Below are 20,158 nucleotides of genomic sequence, written 5' to 3' on the forward strand. Positions count from 1 at the left end.
AAGTCAATAAAATCATAAATTGGTGGGCTGTTTGGGCTATATAGCAAGTTAAAAAATAGCCAGAGCAACTTAGAAAGACCCCAAAACTAATACTGGAAAATGTGACCAAGTTACATCACTCCTAAGTATATACTCCAAAGATTCTACATCTAACTAAATACTTGACACTCACATATTCAAGTTTATTGTTGCTCTGTTCACAGTAACAAGGAAATGGAATCAATCCCTCCATCAACAGATGATGGATAATGAAAATGTGATTAATATACACAACAGAATTTTATTAATCTATAAAAATTAAAATTACTTGAGCTGGAGAGTTGGTTCAGCAGTTTAGAGCACTTGTTCTTGCAAAGGACCTGTATTTGATTCCTGGCAACCATATGGCAGCTCACCAACATCTGTAACTCCAGTTCTAGGGGATCCTACACTTTCTTCTGATTCCAGAGGCACAGACATGCAAATGGTGCAAACATACATGCAGGGAAAAAATACACACACAATAAATCTGATAATTTTAATTTTTAAAAAGGAAAAAAGCCTGTAGAGACTTGAGGCCCCAGGGTGGGGGATAGCCAAAGGAGCTGCAAAGGAGAGGGGTGATTGAGGAAAGAACTCTGCCAGAGGAGACTGGGAAGGGGCAACATTTGTGATATAAATAAATAAAATTATTAATTAATAAAAAATAAAAAATGAAATTTGCAGGACAATGTATGGGACTGGTAAACATATTAAATGGTACAACACAAACCTAGAAAAAAATATCATAATTTCTCCCTATATGAGTTTTAAGGAATGTAAACACTGAAAGTAAAATGGCATATCAGTGTCAATTGGATGATAAGTAAAACATAAGATTCTCATATGTTATTAAGGTAGTGATAGAGCAATAATATACACTAATTAGAGATTATTTAGGGTTGTGTTATTCCACTAAAGCCACAGACATATATATATATAATAAAACTTTTCTTGTTAATTCTCAATTAATACAGGAAAATGATGAATTAAGTTATTTTGTTAAATCTTGTTTTTTCCTCATGAAAATCAAGACTTACTGTTACTACTACTACTACTACTTTGATGTGGTCCATGAGAAGAAGAGCACTGTTTCACATGATTTAAATTCTCACCAAAAAATATGCTGATCTTTATTGATTTTGCTCTTCAATAATTCTAAGAATGTTTTAGATGATTTATTAAAAATATTATTTGCTTAAAGTATTGGGATTGGATCCACACTAGAGAAAAAGAACATCAAAATAAATGAGGGGAGTAAATAATGTGCAATGCATTTTTCATAACAAAATGAATATCCAAGTTGATGCTACTTTGTTTCAAAAGATTAAGGAGGAGTAAAGGTGGAAATGACATAAATATAATAAATATGGTATTAAATTTTCAAATTAAATTTAAAGTTAAAAAATGAAGTGAACGAATTTCCTTCAACATTTTATCAATAGCCATTTGTGAAGACACCGTTTCATTAAGAAAAAATTAAGTAGGTCCCATGATGGCGACTAAGAACAGCCGATCATAAAGGTTCATACAGAGACGTTCCATTACCTGCACTTAGACCAAAAGGGCCAAGTTTCATCCTTCGTGTGGACTTCCGTAATGAACATCATCTCAGAAATAAAGGTCTTAAAGTCTTAAGAGCAAGAGTCGCTGTGGACTCAACCTAAGGCACTACAGTGTATCAAATACTCAGACTTCTACATGGAGGGAGCCCACTCACCCCACACCAGAGGTGGCGCCAGGAGAGTAGTGTACATAGTGTGCCTCTCTTCCTTCAGGATGCTTTCTTTGGTGACAGAGGTCACTTCCTCCTGTAACACTCGGGTTCCTGGCGCGAGGAGACGTATTCAGGAGCTCCAACCGAAGCTAAGCTCTGCCTCAGCAGAAGCAGGAATCAGGCTCAAGTTTCAGCCAGAGTCAAGGTGAGGAGATGAATGAGATGGAGAAAGGCCCAAAGTAGAGTTGAGACCCCCTGAAGCTTTATTTTTATTCTCAGTCACCTGAAAAAGTTTCCCTGCTCCCAAGAGTTCCACGAGGGAACAAGGGGGCGGTCTCCATTTCCGGTGTCCGCGCCATTGTTTTTAGGCTTGGATGCCCTTAGATGAGAACATCCTTAACACTCGGCTGCAGACATACTATCTTGGATTTAATTCTTAATCTATGCCCTCTGAGTGGGAAAAGAAGCATCACTTCCTTTAGAATCAAGAGGCAACCTGTTCTCAGTAGGTGCTCTGTTAACTGGGCCGCACCTTCCTTCGGCCCCACCGGTGCTCATGTTAAGTTATGGCCAGTCTTAGAGAATAGTGTCCCTAGTCCCTATCTTTCAAACCCGTAAGCTATGCTCTTTTTCTGGCTGACTTTTTCCTTTCTGCGAGCTTAGATGATACTCCGTCCTTCAGAAACCAAAGTGGGGGTGGGGGGAGCAGGTGCAGAGGCGGTGAGGTAGCTGGCGGTTTTTATTTTCTTGGTCAAAGTAGGAAGTCAAATCTCCCATTCACGAAAGCTCTGTGTTCACTCTCATCCACGGGACTCCCCAGTTGCACCTTATTCTTAGTCTTATTTTTTTTTAGATTTATTTTATTTTTAATTATGTGTATCTTTGTGTGGGTATATGCATCCTGGGTGCAGTTACTGGTTAAAGCCAGAAGAGGGTGCTAGACACTCTGGAGCTCTAGCTACTGGTGATTATAAGTCATCCTCATTGGGATCTGAGAATGCAACTTGGGGTTTTCTGTCGGAGCAGTATGGGCTCGTAAACACTGAACCATCTCTCATGCTCTACTGTCCTCACACTTGAGAAGTCCTGAGTTGACTGGACCAGTAGAGATCCACAGCTCATTTTGCCTCTAAGGTTTCTAGAGTTAGACGGTAAATAAAACTAGGGAGCAGAGGCAGTGAAAAGCCCATGTTTACAATGGGAAATACTAGGAAAGTTACTGAGGTGAAGATAGAAGGTAAAGCTGCCTTCGTTAAGCAAAAAGAGTATCATGTTCTATAGGAAATTAAAAGGCAGAATGTTAAGTGAGTTCTGAAGGAATCACCCATCTTAGCAGTGTCAGGAAGCTTGAGGCCTGTCTCTGCTATCAGTCCTGAGAGTCTCCGAGAAAATCTGTTTCTACCTGGAAATATGATGAATTCAATGTGAGTAGAAGAGCCTTAAATCAGCACAGAGAAGTATCTTAAATATGCCCAGAAATCAAGGTAAAGAAGCAGGAAGACCTATGTAAGCCCTTCATTAATGGCAATCTGAATTGACTGGGAAGTTGTGATGGAAGAGACACTGGCTTACTCTGGTGCTATGACATATGATGTGGTTGGTGCTTATAATAATAGTAGTGACATGTTTGGTTTTGTGTTTTGTTTTTGTTTTTTGGAAAGGAGTTGAACTAAATCCATACTAGGGTGATTTCTGAGTATTTTTTTTGGGGGGGGAAGGGGCTAAGGTATAGAATATTGTCTAAGCAGGAACTAGAATTTCACAGAAATGGCAGCATCAGAGTTGAAAAAGGAGACCAGATCAAAACTTTTCAGGTGGAGATATGAATTGAGAGAGACTGAGAGGCTCCCTGAATCTCAAAACAGATGTCCTCCTCTGACACCCCCCCAAATTAGGTAAATACAACACAGGCAAGGTAGAGAGGTCCCAGGCTAGAAAAGTATCTACCTTCCTACTCATAGGATAAAAGTTTTAGAACAGCAGTATATCGGATTCCAAAAACTGCTCACAGAAACCTGCATTGGCAGCCTTACGTAACTTGCACACTATCTCTGTGTTCATATCATCTTTTGTTTGTTGCAGGTATCTGCATCTCTAGCATCCTTCTACTACTTCCTGTACTTTAGCTTAACCAGAGTCATCATGCCTCGTGGTCAGAAGAGTAAGCTCCATGCCCGGGAGAAACGCCACCAGGCCCGATGTGAGACTCGGGCTTATGAAGATGCTCAGGAAGCAGCAGAAGAAACACCAGAAACAGCAGAAGAGTTTTCTGCTGCCTCCCAGAGCCAGCCTGGGGCTGAGTCTTCCAGTCCTCTCAAAGAACCTCAGAAAGCAACATCCACTTCAACACTTATTCTGAGTAGCTCTTCCTCAGAATCAGATGTAAGCTCCTGTGAGGAAAGTGAGCCACGTATGCAAAAGGAGTGCCCTTTTGAGCCCATCCCAACCACTACCATTCTGCACCAAGATATGATTGCAAGGAGAGCAATGGTTCTGCTACAGCACCTGCTCCACAACTACAATTTGAAGCAGCTCACTACCAAGGAAGAAATGCTGAAGGTTATCACCAAGAAGTATGAAGACGACTTTCCTGAGATCCTCAGGAAAGTCTCTGAGAAGCTCGAGGATGCCTTTGCAGTGGAAGTGAGGGAAGTCAACTCCAGTCAGCCCTCATACAACCTCATCAGCAAGCTGAAGCTCCCCAACAATGGGAGGATCCGTGCTGGCAGAGGCTTACCCAAGACCAGTTTCCTGATGAGTGTCCTGGGTATCATCTTCATTCAGGGCAACTGTGCCAGTGAAGAAGAGATATGGAAAATCCTGAAGAAGAAGCGAATCTATCCAGGGAAGAAGCACCGCATCTTTGGTGAGCCCCGGAAGCTCATGACCCACTATTTGGTGAAGCTGAAGTACCTGGAGTATCGGCAGGTGGCCAACAGTAATCCTCCAAGCTATGAGTTCCTGTGGGGTCCCCAAGCCCATGCTGAAACAAGCAAGATGAAAATCCTGGAATATTTGGCCAAGATCAACAAAACAACACCTAGAGCCATCTCAATCCTTTATGAAGAGGCTTTGAAAGATCAGCAAAAGCAAGCAGAAGCCAGAGATGAAGATAATACTGACACCACTGACCAATCTACTGAAGGCTCCCCAGAAAAATCACCAGCAGCTTCTCCCACCCCTGTTGACACTTGAAGGTTTCCTGTCATCAAAAAGACAATGCATCACAATTTTTCTTGATAATATAAAGTAGATATACAGTTAGAAGTGTTAATAGATGTTTAAACCTAGTTTCCTTTCATTAGTTTTACTGTGTGGTTTGGTAAAGTTACATGCAATTGAATATGATTCTTGATTTATGCATGAAATTTGTAGAAATTAAATGTTATGACTTAAAATTTATTCTTCTTGACTGTTACTCAACAAATGTATAATTAACACTCATTCTTTAGAAGTCATTGGTCAAACTGGGATGCTAAAATAAATAGTTAGCTTCTGCTTTTATAATTTTTAAGTATATGAACTGCAGTGCAACCACTATGATGTTGAATACCCATTTATTGGTTAAGTTCTAGTGAAAAGAAGGGATGTGGATGAGGGAGTTTCTTATGAAAGTTATTAAGTGGAAATACATCTACTAAAAACCATGTGATGTGGGGAAACATTGACTAGCATAACAGGATATATAACTTTCACTGGCCATGTGGGTGGTGATCTAACTGAAGTGGTGAGTAAATACATAAGTTCAGCTGATGTGCTTCAGAGTCAAGGGGCAGAATTATGCAAGTTCATGCTGGCTTCTGTAACAAAATATGCAATGGGTGGGTGACATGCACCATGTTAACTGATCGTAATTTTCTACATCTCAGAGGCTTGGAACTACAAGATCAGGCTGTCCAGAATTCAACTTCCCAAGGACAGTATATTTCCTGATGTATAGAGAAGGGAGGGAAGGAAAGAAGGAGGGAAGAGGCAGGGATTGAGAGAATGACAGAGAGGAATATGGGAGAATCATGGAGGGAAGTGGAAAGGCAGAAGAGGACAGAGGAGGGAGGAGGGAGGAGGGAGGAGGGGAAATGAGGGTAGAGGGGATGGGGAGAAAATTAGGGGAAACAGGGGAAAGGAGAGAGGGGAGAAGTGGTAAGGGGAGAAGCATGGAGAAAAAAGTGAAATTATACTCTTTTTTATAGGGCCTTGAATCCAGGAATGGGAGCTTACCCTCAAAACATCATAAAATCATTATTATTTCTGAGGGCCATCATTATAATTCTACCACATTTCATAATAGTTTTTCAGGGTAATTTAATTACTGTGACCTTTTTTCTGTTAATTCATTCATTCATTCATTCATTCATTCATTTTTCACTTTATATCTTGGTCACAGTCACCACCTCTAGTCCTATTCTTACATATCCCTCTCCTCATTACCCATCCCCTTCTCCTCAGAGAAAGAAAACTCTCTTTGGGTACCAGCTTGCCCTAGAACATCAATTTGCAGCAGGACGAAGTACATCTTCTCCCACTGAGGCCAAACCATGCAGTCCAGCTAGGGGAAGGGAATCCAATGGCAAACAACAGTCAGGGAGAGACCCTGCTCCAACTGTTAGGGAATCCACATGAAAAGCAAGCTTAACATCTGCTACAAATGTGTAGGGGGTCCTAGGTTCAGTCCCTGAATCCTCTTTGGTTGGTGGTTCAGCCAATGTGAGCACCCATGGGCCTAGGTTAATGGATTTCATAGGTCTTCTTGTGGTGTCCTTGACCCCTCTTGCTCTCTCAAATCCTATCCCCCATTTTTTCACAGTGTTTCCAAGCTGTTTGGCTGTGGGTCTCTGCATCTGTTTCCATCCGCTGAAACCTCTCAGGTGACATTTACGCTAGGCTTCTTTCAGAAAGCATAGCAGAGTATCATTAATAGCATCAAGGGTTGGCTCTCTGCCATTGGATGGTTCTCAAGTCAAGCCAGTCATTGGTTGTGCATTCCCTCAATCTGTACTCTGTCTTTATCCCTGCATTCCTTGTAAGGAAGACAAATTCTTGATTGAAGGTTTTGTGGGTAGTTTGAGGTTCCCCTCCATCTGCTAGAAATTCTGCTTGGCTACCGTTGGTGGTTACTTCAGTCTCCATTTCCTCCACTGCTAAGAGTCTCAGTTAGTGTCACCCCCATAGACTCCTGGAAGCCTCCCGTATCCCAGGTCTCTGGCCAGTCCCACAGCTGCCTTCCACAGATGTCTGTTCTCTCTCTCAGCCCTCTCCTGCACTCCCACTCCCCATACTTGATGCCAGTCTCTGTTCCCCTTCTCATATCCTCTCCCACTCAGATTCCTGCTCTATCCACCTATGAAGTCTATTTTATTTGATCCTTCCCCCAACTCTTCCATAAGAACTCTCAACCTCTGTCTAGTGTTGAGTTGTGGGCATCTGCATCTGTTTTAGTAAGCCTCTCAGAGGACAGTTATGCTAGTTTCATGTCTGCAAGCATAACAATGTATCATTAATGGTGTCAGGGATTGGTGCTTGCCCATAGTATGGGTCTCAATTTGGGCCAGTTATTGTTTGGTCATTCCCTCAGTCTTGGCTCCATCTTTGTTACTGTATTTCTTTTAGACAGGACAATTTTTGGGTTGAAAGTTTCAATTAACAATGGCAAAGTGCTTTCATAAGTGACATTGAGGTGTTGTATATATCAGGGACTCTCGACTTGAAAAGAAAGGGAAAGTACCCTGGATTTTATTTTCAATGCTAGGGTACACTGTTTACATAGCAGTTGGTCTATGTATATTCTCCCAAAAACTTCTTTAAGAAGCAGGGAGAAGATTAGAATAGGAAGATTAGAAATAGAAAAATTACTACACTGAATGTGTTTGCCTTGGCCTGGGAAAAAATAGATTAGATTGCATTAGAAGCATATCTAAAAAGAGGGTATTTTGCTTGTGGTTATGAAAATTTTAACTGAGGGGTAGATTTCATTATGGCTGCAATGGATATATGGATAGGAAACTATGAAAAGATCTTTGAAATTGAATATATATATATAATCTTCTTGTCATAGATTTCTGTGCTAGCAAACTACAGATAGTTATGGCCAAGGTAGGTTGGTGTCTCTTCCCTATAGTAGATCTGAGAGAGGTCAAGGTTTTATTATGAGAAGATGGCAGTTAAGAAAGATGAATTGGATTCCCCACAAGAAGTCAAATTGAGAACACTAAGTAAGGATTAATGATGGTGCTACACCTATTATGATATAAATACTACTGATAAAATCCATGTTGAAATATAGTTCTCAGGTTATTTATTAGCTGTGACTAGTGAAACCACACAGAAGTGACTCAGGGTATATATATTTGCTCATAGACGATTAATTGATTCATTTATGTATATCCTGACAGTGGATCTCTGATGAATTTCATACAAATCTGTATCCTGAACTGTTTCCACTTCTCAATGAGATACTCTATTTTACATGGGAACTCTACAGTTAGTTCCCACAAAAAAGCAACTGACCAATAGGCTGACCGCACTCCACTAGAAGGCCAAATATACATGAATATATGAGAAGTAAAACTTCAACTTGATGGGTAAAAAAACAAAGAGAGCAAAAAATTGATTGTGAAGGGAAAGATGTGGGGTGAGTCTGGGAAAAGTTGGGAAGGCAGTAAATATGGTCAAAACTCATCAGATAAAATTCTCAACAAACTAAAATAATAAAAGATTGTCTTCATCAGATGTGGTCTCTCCAATACCTCAGCCTATAGAACTTTAAGATGGTAAATTCTCAACCTGTAAAAATAATAAGCAGTCATGGTGGGCAGAGGGAGGGAGGGACCTAGGTGGGAGAGGGGACAGAGAGGTGAAGGGGGGACATCACCAGGTATTTAGGGGACAGGCCTGAAGCCCTGAGGGCCAGCAGAAAGAACAGAAACAGGCAACTTCAGGAGATGGGAGGTAGGGGGACCCTCTAGAATCTACCAGAGACCTGGAAGGTGAGAGACTCTCAGGACTCAAAGGGAGGGACCTTGGATAACATGCTCTACAGTGGGGAGGGGTAACTTGTAGAGTCCATCTCCAGTGGAGGGACAGGACATCAAGTGGAGTGATAGGGATGCCATCCCACAGTCAAAAGCTCTTACCCAGAATTGTTCTTGTCTGAAGGAAATGCAGTGACAAAAATGGAGAAGAGCCTTAGAGAAAGGAGATTCAGTGATAGGCCCAAATTGGGATCCAGCTCACAGAATGGCCTGGGGGCCTGACACTGTTACTGATGCTGTGGTGTGCTTACAAACAGGAGCCTAGAATGGCTGCCCTCCAAGAGGCACAATGAGCAACTGAAAGAGTCAGATGCAGATACTAGCACCCAACCAATGGATAGAAGCTGGGCACCTCTGCAGTTAAATTGAGGAAAAGCTGGATGAAGTTTAGGAGGAGGACAGCCCCATGGGAAAACCAGCAGTCTCAACTCTCCTGAACCTCAGAGATCTCTCAAACACTGAGCCACCAACTAGGCAGCATACACCAGCTGATATGAGCTCCACTAAATAATATACAGCAGAGGACTGCCTGGTCTGGCATCAGTGAGAGAAGATACACCTAACCCTAGAGAGACTTGAGGCCCCAGCAAGTGGGGATGGTTTGGTGGGGTAGAGTTGGAGGAGTGGGGACATCCTCTTGGAGACTGGGTAGGGTGGGAGGAGGTATGGAATGGGGAGCAGTCAGGGGCAGACCAGGAGGGGGATGAATATGACTATATAAAATGATTAAAGAATAAAAAAAAATAAAAATCATCAAATTAAAAAAAAACCCTGCCTGTAAATCAAAGGACACAGTCAATAGGACAAAGTGTCAACCAATAGATTGGGAAAAGATCTTCACCAACCCTACATCTGATAAAGGGCTAATATCTAAGGTGTACAAAGAACTGAAGAAGTTAGACTTTAGACAATCAAAGAGCCCTATTAAAAAATGGAGCACAGACCTGAACAAAGAATTCTCAACTGTGGAAGCTCAAATGGTTGAGAAGCACCTAAAGAAGTGTTCAGCATCCCTAGTCATCAGGGAAATGCAAATGAAAACAACCCTGAGATTCCACCTCACACCAGTCAGAATGGCTAAGATCAAAAACACAGGTGACAGCAGATGTTGGCGAGGATGTGGAGAAAGAGGAACACTCTTCCACTGTTGGTGGGATTGTAAACTGGTACAACCACTATGGAAAGCAGTCTGGCAGTATCTCAGAAAATTGAACATACTGTTACTGGAGGACCTAGCTATACCACTCTTGGGCATATACGCAAAAGATGTTTCAACATGAAGCAGGGACACATGCTACACTATGTTCATAGCAGCCTTATTTATAATAGCCAGAAGTTGGAAAGAACCCAGATGCCCTTCAACAGAAGAATGGATGCAGAAAATGTGGTACATTTATACAATGGAGTACTAAACAGCTATTAAAAACAATGAGCTCATGAAATTTTTAGGCAAATGGATGGAGCTGGAAAATATCCTGAGTGAGGTGACCCAATCTCAAAAGAACATACATGGCATGCACTCACTGATAAGTGGATATTAGCCCAAAAGCTCACAATACCTAAGACACAACGCATAGACCACATGAAAGTCAAGAACAAGAAGGAAGACCGAAGTGTCAGTGCTTTGGTCTTTCCTAGAAGGAGTATCAAAAGTTTCAACCAGAGCTCCCAAAGTCTAAACCTCCAGCCTGAGAGCACAAAGGGAGGGACTCATGTCTCCACCTATATAGGTAATTGAGGGAGGCCTTGTCAGACATCAGTGGAAGTGGAGGGCCATGGTTCCCGAAAATTTGGATTCCCTAGTGTTGTGGAATTCGAGAGCAGGGAGATGGGACTGGGAGGTTGTTTGGACACACCCTCATAAAAATAGGAGGGGTGGGTATGGGATAAGGGATTTTGGGGGAGAATGGGAGAGGAGATAACATTGAAAGATAAATACCTAAAATATCCAATAAAAAAAACAGATAAAGTGTCTGAAAAAAAAAGAGAGAGAGTTTACTTAATTCATATTATTTTTAAAAGTTTCTAGGAGATACTAATTGGCTAAGATCTTATTTTAAGCTCTCCACAAAAGAATTTAAGTCTCTGTTTAATATTCTCAAGAGAGATGTAAATCCTAATTTCTTTCAACAATTAATTGACAAAAGAGAAGTAATCTCACAAAAAGTAGAAGAAGCTATTACTAATCGATATATTATATAGTCTGATTAATTGTCGTCGGTGCTATAACAGTCCTTTGATAAAAGAGATTATTAATATAGATTTATGTTTCTTTAAATAATGTCTGCATGGCTCTCTTAGTGTGGAAGGAGCAACTGTTGGTGCTTCTGTCCTGATTTTACAAGAACTCTGAAAAATTGGCTTTAAAAACAAAAGAGGGGGAATGGTACCCCCTCAGAAAAAGTCCCCCTGAAATACTCTCCATCATGCCTTGTTCACTTTTAACTCTCTAAAACTGAAATCTCATGGCAAATCTGCTGCTGACTGCCTCTGACATCACCGAGACCAATAAAAACTATGACACAGATATGGGGAAGGACCCTCTTACCCTTAAAGCGAATGGTCCAGATCCAGTTCCCTTATGGGGCTGAGGATTGATATGCCTGTTTGATACCATAGAAGGCACAGCTAATTGGCTACCAAAAAGATTAATGAAATAAATAGATACCCCCACAAAGCCAGGCCCAACCATAAATAATATGAATACCAATTTACATCCAGGGAAGAGAAATCTCCCTGAGAATTCCCTTCTTTTTCCTTTCCAGGAAAAAATGAATCACCCATGATGCCTGCTGTTAGAAGTTCTAATCCAGATTCTGGCCTCCGAACATATACTACTCAGACCTTCGAAGGGCCACTGACAAGAACATCAAACAGCTAGAGATTGACATCACTAATCTGAAGAAATCCCTCGTTTCGCTGTCTGAAGAGACCTCCTAAAATCGCAAAGATCCTTATTGGACTTCATTTTCTATTACAATAGAAAAGACTATGTACAGCTCTTGGCTGTGTACAGCCCTTAAAGAAGAACATTGCCTTTACCAAGACAAGACAGGGATAGTTAAAGAGAGCATGAAAAAGGTCAGAGAAGTCCCTGAGAAAAGTCAGAGAGAGAAATAGAAAGATGAATGCTAGTACAAGAATTGGTTTTCAGCCTCTCCAGAGTTGTCAACCCTACCTCCTCTCATCTTGGGACCATTACTTGGGTTATTTTTGCTTATTTCTTCTGGTCCCTGGGCCTCAAATAGGCTCACTAACTCTATGAAACAACAGACAAATAATTTTGAAGCAAAACCTATGCAGATACATTATCATAAGTTAGCCATGGAGGACCACAAGACTCAAGATGAGGTTGTTACTTTATACAGGGTGTTCCCAAAACCCATCTCCACCCAACCTAAAAGAGGGGACTTCTGCCCCTAGACCAAGCAGAGAGGGGCAACCCAGAACCCCCTCTGACAGGTGATCTGAGTTCTTGCTTAGGGTGTGAGGCTAAGCACTGCAAGGGAATATCAATAAAAGTTAAAAATATCTCTCTGGGTTCCCTGAGGGACAAGACTGACTGCATAGGGGTTGATGTCAAAAGTATCCCCTCTCCAGGAAAAAGACATCGGGATGGGTATGGCTCTCATGCCTCACTGGACAACAACAGGGGTATCGGAGCCATTACAAGGTCCCCTTCAAATACTGGAGGTCAGGCCTCTATCCCTGCCTTCGCAAGATTAGATTCGCCACAGCCAGTCTATACTTAGAAAAAGGAGGAGATTTCAGGGGCAGCCCTGATTACACACTGAAGGCCTAAAATCAGCCATAGTCCTAAAATCAGCAATAGGCCTGTCATACATGTATACTAACACCAAGTCTTGGGTCTCAGTGGAAAAACATTGAAACAGATGGCTGTAAGCTATTGTAAACAGGCAGTTTTTGTGACAATTTACCAGCCTGAGTAGTCATAGAGTTTGTAAATAGGTAGCCTTGGCAGATAATACCAACTTAGATAAGGACAAGTGAATCATAGGCAGAGTCATATTGACCTATCCCCTGAACCCTCACCCAGCTGATATCCTGTTCTGAAAGATATCTGTATTCCCCCTGAACATCCACGCTCCAGTGTCATCCCCTTCCCCATGTCCTGTCTTTTTGTGTTTATAACCCCTGTGTGAATGAGTATAAATTACAATTTGAAAAAAAATTACATATAAAAAACAAACAAAAACAAACAAAAAAAACAAGAAAAAAAATACCCTGAATGTCATATTCCAGTATAAAAAATTGAAAACATGTTAAGGCAAAATGATATGATCTACTTCAATACAGAGAAAAACCTAATAATATTGCTCTACAGATGCAACCATCACCTGAAAAACAAGAGGGGGTTTGCCAGCAGAGCCTTCCTTTTTCCTTCAATAGTCTAGCCTATCAAAAGTAAAGTTTTAGACTGAAAGTGAAGTCAAGGAAAATATAAGGTTGGATCCCCAATTCTGGGCAGGGAAGAAGATAGGCTAACAGAAGATCTTCATATCTCCTTCAGCTCCTCCAAATTCAATGTCCCTGTCTCATCACCAGCCCTTCAGAAAACCACCAGCTGAAGCCACTACCCACAATCCTCATTTCTAGTGGATATATAGATCATCCTCCTACTCATTACTTTCTCCTGGGCCACAACTCTAGCAGGCACTTCCTGGGAATCCACAGGCCACTCTTACCAAGGAAACAAATAGATCTTCACTCTCCCTCTTCTGTTTCAAGTTCAGTTCCCAAGTCTCATCCCCAACACTTTTGTTGTGGCTTCTCCTCACTCTTTGCACCCATTCCCAGGGGACTAAGCAGACTGGTAAAACATCTTGCTTTTCTAATTCCTGTGAATACTCCCAGCCTTCCCCACTCAATCTTTATTCTTAATTCTCAGCTTCCAATACTCAGAAACCTATTTTACCAGAAACCCCCAGTCACACCTATAAGCATCCCAGAAGAAATTCCTGCCAGGTAAAAGACAGTCATCACAATCTCCTAAGGAAAAGAGAAGGCAATATAAACCAATAAACAAAATACCAACCCAACAAAGACAAGACCATATCTCAGCACCTAAAATCAGAATCTTCTCAATTCCAGACACCAAGATACTCAGATGTCCAAGTAAAAACACAATAAACAGCATCCAGGATAATATGTCTCCCCTAGAGTCCAGTAAGCCTGCCATAGCAGATGTTGAAAACTGCAACATAGCTGAAGCACAAGAAAAAAAGACCATAAAGTATCCTTTGTGATTATAATAGAGGTCCTTAAAAAAGAAATTAATAAGTCCCTTAAATAAATATATGAAAACTCAGTAAAACAATGAAAACAAATGAATAAAACAGCTTAAGACCTAAAAGTGGAAATAAAATCAGTAAACAAAAAACAATAGAAATTTGTACATGAAAAATTTAGAAATTCAAACAGGAACCTCAGAATATCCACAACCTTATCATCAGAATACAAGATAGGAAAGATAGAGTCTAAGTCATTGAAGAAATGATGAAACAAATTAATACCCAGTCAAAAGAAAATGTGAAATTTAAAAAACTCTTGATACAAAATGAAATTTAGGCTATATAGGTCAAGGTGTCACTTCACAACAATGGAAACCTTAACCAACATAGTTATTGTTCGGTTTTGAGTATTAGGATAACTGTGGTCTCTTAAAACAAAATGGAAAATGTTCCTTCTGTTTCTATTTTGTGATGAAGGCAAATCTTATAAGGACAAAATTTAATTGGGGATGGCTTCCAGGTTCAGAGGTTCAGTTCATTATCATCAAGACAGGAACATGGTAGCTTCCTTGCAAGAATAGCATGGCACTGGAGAAGGAGCTGGGAGTTCTACATCTTCATCCAAAGGAAGACAGGAACAGACTGGCTCCCAGATGGCTAAGAAAATGGTCTAAAGACCCACCCCAGCAGTGACAATTTTCTTCCAATAATGCCACACCTCCTAATAGTGCCACTCCCTGGGCCAAGGAAATTCAAACCACCACAATGACCTAACAAAAAAGAGAATTACAGATCAATTTCACATATGAACATAGTTGCAAAAATTCTTTATAAAGTACTTGCAAAGCAAGTACTCAAACACATGCAAAAAGTCATCCAACATGGTCAAATAGGCTTCATCTCAGAGATTCAGGGATGGTCCTACATATGTAAGTTGATAAATGTAATCCACCAAATAAATAGACTGAAAGGAAAAACAAAACATGATCCTATTATTAGATACAGAAAAGGCCCTTTTATGATAAAAATCTGGGAGAGATCATGGATGTAAGGAACATACCTCAGCGTAATAAAAGCAGTTTATAGGAAGCTTATAGCCACCATCAAATTAAATCAAGAGAAATTAAAACAGATTCCATGAAAATCAGGAACAAGAAAAGGTTGTCCAATTTTTCTTTATCTATTCACTATAGTACTGGAAGTTTTACCAAGATCAATAAGACAGCTGACAGTGACCAAGGGGGTACAAGTTGGAAAGGAAGAAGACAAAGTATTTTATTTGCAGATAATCTGATTGTATACACTACAACACCTGAAAATACTTCAAGCAAAGTAGCTAAAACTGAAATTAACTCACAAAAATCAGTAGCCCTCATACATGCAAGTGTTAAACAGACTGAGAGAAAAATCAAGAAAACCAAAATTTTTTAATCACCTCTAATAATATTAAATATCTTAGGGTAACTCTAACCAAGCAAATGAGCGACTTTTATGATAAAAATTTCAAGACATTGAAGAAATAAAATGCAAAAAGTTATTACAAGGTGGAAAGATCTGTCAGGTTAATGGAACAGTAGGAATAATATAGTAAAAACTGCCATCCCACCAAAAATCCACACATTCAATGCAGTCCCCATCAAAACTGCATCATAGTTCTACATAGATGATGAAAGAATAATTTTTAGCTTTATAAGAAAACACCCCCCACATACATACACACACACACACACACACACACACACACACAAATAACTAAAATAATAAAGCAGTACTGAATAACAGTGGTACCACAGGAAATAACAATATCACTGATTTCAAGTTGTATTACTGAGGTACAGTAACAAAAGCAGCATAGCATTGGAACAAAAACAGACATGAGGATCCATGGAATGAAACTGAAGGTCCAGACGTAAATACACACACACACACACACACACACACACACACACACCTATGAAAACCCCATCTTTTTGATAAAGAAGCTAGAAACAGTCTAAAATTAAAATAAAGCATCTTCAACAAATGTTGCAGATCAAATTCAATGGCTCCATATAAAGTGCAAAAGGATCCATCTTTATCACCCTGCACAAAACTCAAATACAAATGGATCAAAGACCTCAACATGAAAGCAGATATACTAATCCAATAGAAGAGAAAGTGGGGAAAAACCTTGAAATCTTTAGAACAGGAAAAGACATTTTGAAAAGAACAATGTAAGCACAGGCACTAAGATAATCAATCATTCAATGAGACCTAATGGAACTGAAAGGATTCTGCATCATCATTTGGACAAAGTGGAAGCCTACAGAAAAAATACCAACAACACATCCAGTAGAGGGTCAATATTCAAAACATATAAAGAGCTCAAAAATTAGATGTTAAGAAAACAAATAACCAAATTAAAATAGGATACAGATCTTAACAAATGGAAGTCAACACTACTTTGAGATTTCTTCTTACACTAGTCAGAATGACTAAGATGAAACAAATAACAATGAAACAAATAACGAGTCACATTGGCAAGGATGCTTGTGGGAGTGCACATCTGTACAACCACTGAACAAATTAGTGTGCTGGTTCCCCAGGAAGATGGGAATCAATGTACACCAAGATCCAGCTATACTCATTTTCTTAGGCACTTTTCCTTCTGTTTGTTTTGTCCAATTCCAATGTGTTAGTTTTAGTTTTACCTTATTATAATTTATTTTATTTTATAATTATAAATTAGAAGCCTGTATGTTTTCTGAGAGACAGAAAGTGAGTTGATCAGGACTACATTGGGGGTGGAGAGGAACTGGGAGGAGTAGAGGGAGGGGAAACCATATTTAGGATATAATATGTAAGAAAAAGTCTATTTTCAACAAAAGGCAGAATGAGGATCAAGACAACAACAACAACAACTAAACCCAAACAGAAACAAAAACAAGACTAAATCCTATCAACCACCAGAGGTAAAGACTAAGTTTTCTGAAAGAAAAAAAAATTACTATGATTTAATGATCCCAGGAAAGAAAGCATTTCCTAGCGTTTTCATTACTTAGAATTACATCACCTCTGGTAGGTGTGGTGTAATGAAGCTCCTGTTATTTAATTCTTGTCTTTCAAGTTATCTGTGTTGGAAAGTTTTCCTTAATGCTGCTGCAAGATGACATGATGATCCTGAATTTAAACTGGAAAGACTCCTACTCCCACACATTAGGTGCCCAACTGTAAAGCCATGCAGTCTCATGTGTATGCCCCTAACAAGGGTGACAGGATATAGATTTTGCTTCTTCTATTTCCACACAGAGGATATGCTGAGAAAGGCACCCATTTAGGTTTGTAGGACAGAGAAATCTATACTTGTCGTCTCAGTGAAAGTAAAGGTAGATGCCCCCTGCTCATACCATCTCATTCTGCATATGACATATACTTAAATTACAATAATGAATTCAGGTCTGCTATCCCTCACCCAAGAGAGGTTTTATAGAAAAAGACCAAATTATGTGTACATGAGAAAAGCCACACGGACTTGAGAGTACTAAGCCCGGCAAGAATACCTGGCTTCCACATATGTTGCAAAGGATGGCCTTGTCAGGCATCAATGGGAGGAGAGGCCCTTGGTCCTGTGAAGGCTCTATGCCCCAGTGTACGGGAATTTGAGGGCCTGGAGGCAGGAGGGGGTGGGTGGATAGGTGAACATCCTCATAGAAGCAGGTGGAGGGGGGATGGGATAGGGGGCTTCCAGGGGATGATACCAGGAAATGTAATTTGTAATGTAAATAAAAAAATATCCAATAATAATAATAACAATAAAAATACCTCATTTCATTTCCTTTTTTTCCAGAGATATTTCTCAGAGATCTACTGTCAGGATGTCCCTCTGCAGTCCAGCCATCACTATTTCTTTGCAGGCAGTTCAGGTGCACAATTTGATAAAATGGCCCAGACTGGAAATTAGTGAAGACTAAGGACCTGCCAGGCACAATCTTCCACCCACTGCTCATGTAGAGACCCTCTAAAAACATGCATGAGAATCCTAAAATAATTCCTATGGCTCCAGCTTCCCTCTCACTGCAGCCAGGGTGTGTGAATTCCTCTTAGGCAGATGCTAGACTGCATTTACCCCCTGATACCATCAGGTGCTGGGCTACAGGGAAGCACTGATGTAAGGCTAGTGGTGGGAAAGCAGTGTTGTCTAGGATGAGGACCCCAGCCTGGGTGAAAAAAAGCACAGATTGAGACTGAAGAGTCAGGGGTTCCGAAGTTCCTCACCATCTGGATGCTGCTGGAAACTGTGTGGAGTCTGAACAAAGGGATCCTGTCTGGCCCTGTGAAGAGGAGCCCAGGACCAGAGGGAGGGGGAACTCGTGCCTTGCTTAGACACTAGTGTCCACGAACATGGAAAGGCCTTTGCTGGAGACTTAGACTGCAGCTCTGTATGTCGAAGGTTTGAGATTTTTGAAGTGAAAGAGCTCTTTACAAAACTAGTTTTGTGGAATAGCATATGGGCATAAGAACTCACTTGTGATGGTGCATACCTTTCATTCCAGAACCCAGAAAGAAGAGGCAGGTGCATTTCTATGTGTTTATTTGGTCTACACAACAAGTTCCAGGATAGCCAACACTACATATCAAAAACTTGCCTCAAAAAACAAAGCTAAACTAAAAGATACATTATATTTTAAAAACCACCAAAGATTTGGGAATGTGCACTGGAGAAATCTCAGTAGGTAAAATGTTTCTTGTAAAACCTGATGATATATGTGGTTTCAATTCCTGAAACTTACATGGTACCATGGTACCAGGGAAAGACTCCTGAAAGCTGTCTTCTGACATCTACATATGTGATATGGTATTTACATATGAATACACATATATACACATTAATAAATGTAAATATGCAGGCATGTGCTGGGGCAAAGGCTTCATATATAAAGAGCCATTGAACTTGCCAATATACATTTAGAGCACAAAAATCCCTTGTGTAATGGTAGATACCCACCAATGACTGTTCATAATATGAAGAAACTTTCATATTTCTTTTTCAAACTTTCTTTTGAGTATGAAGAGTTTCAAGAAACTTTGATGTAATCACATGAATGAAGAAGGGCCAGTGATTTGCCAGTGTCCATGAAAACAACTACATTGTGTTCGTGATGTCTCATTTCTGTGAGAGAATAGCTAGGAAACCAAGGGAAAAAGGATTTTTTTTTATAATTTTCATTTTACTTGATATCAGTTCATAATGGTAGGGAATCATATGACTCATCTTCTCCCTGGAATATGTCCACATTTTTCTTGTCTTAGAATCCAAAACCAAACACATAATGTACCAAATATCATAAAGTTTCTGGTTCCCCAGCATTTTTCTGGTAGCACAAATAATTCTTCACAACATTTCCATATAAGCCTAAATTATAAACTGCCACAGGACAATTTTTTCTGTCACATTATATAAAGGCCATGGAATAAAGAGATCTATATTTAAGGTGGAAATGAAACACATTTCCAAGGAGTCCAATTGTTTAAATGGTGATGTACAAAAGGGTAGTGAAAATGTTTATATATCCACACAAATTTGCATTCTTTTAAGACTTTTTATTTAAAGAGAGCTAAAGGCCTGGGGAAGGAGAATTAGATGGGGAATGGGTAACTTGCATGTACATAAATTATTTAACCACATTGAGTGCATAAAAGCAGGTAGATTTCCCAGCGAGTATTAAGGCAATTTTAAGAAATTAAAGCATACCTACTTCGATAGCCTTCTAGCTTACTTTGTTCAGATCAGGAAATACAATCAATTTTGTCCAGACATACCCAAATGACATTATCAGGTACTTATGACTTCATTGCATTGATCATAGGAGATGAACAGAGCTCACAGAGAGTCTTCATTAAACCAACAGGCACTGTAATCTTGGATGAGGTGGAAAATTATGATTTCTCTATTTGAGTTTGCCAATGAGCATAGTCAAAGAAACTGTATTCTAGAGTCCCTGTCCTCTTCAGTCCCTCAATCTTTCCTGACTATACCATAAGACTCCATAGGAAGACCAACAGAGTCAACTAACCTTGACCATTGTGTGCTCCCAGAGAGTGAACCACCAACTGAAGAGCAAGCATGGGCTGGACCTAGCATCCCTACACATATATAGCAGATG

At 40.1% G+C, this 20,158-nt stretch overlaps 1 protein-coding gene across 1 annotated transcript; it reads left to right on the forward strand.

Moving 5' to 3' along the window:
- Positions 1 to 3,877: 3,877 nt before the first annotated feature.
- LOC114631925 (melanoma-associated antigen B3-like) lies at positions 3,878 to 4,930 on the forward strand. Its single transcript, XM_028780319.1, has one exon. It carries the CDS (start codon positions 3,878 to 3,880, stop codon positions 4,928 to 4,930), a length of 1,053 nt encoding a protein of 350 aa, XP_028636152.1.
- Positions 4,931 to 20,158: the final 15,228 nt, after the last annotated feature.

The sequence above is a fragment of the Grammomys surdaster genome, unplaced genomic scaffold (assembly GCF_004785775.1).
Source record: "Grammomys surdaster isolate TR1022 unplaced genomic scaffold, NIH_TR_1.0 369, whole genome shotgun sequence".
In the NCBI taxonomy this organism is placed as follows: domain Eukaryota; kingdom Metazoa; phylum Chordata; class Mammalia; order Rodentia; family Muridae; genus Grammomys; species Grammomys surdaster.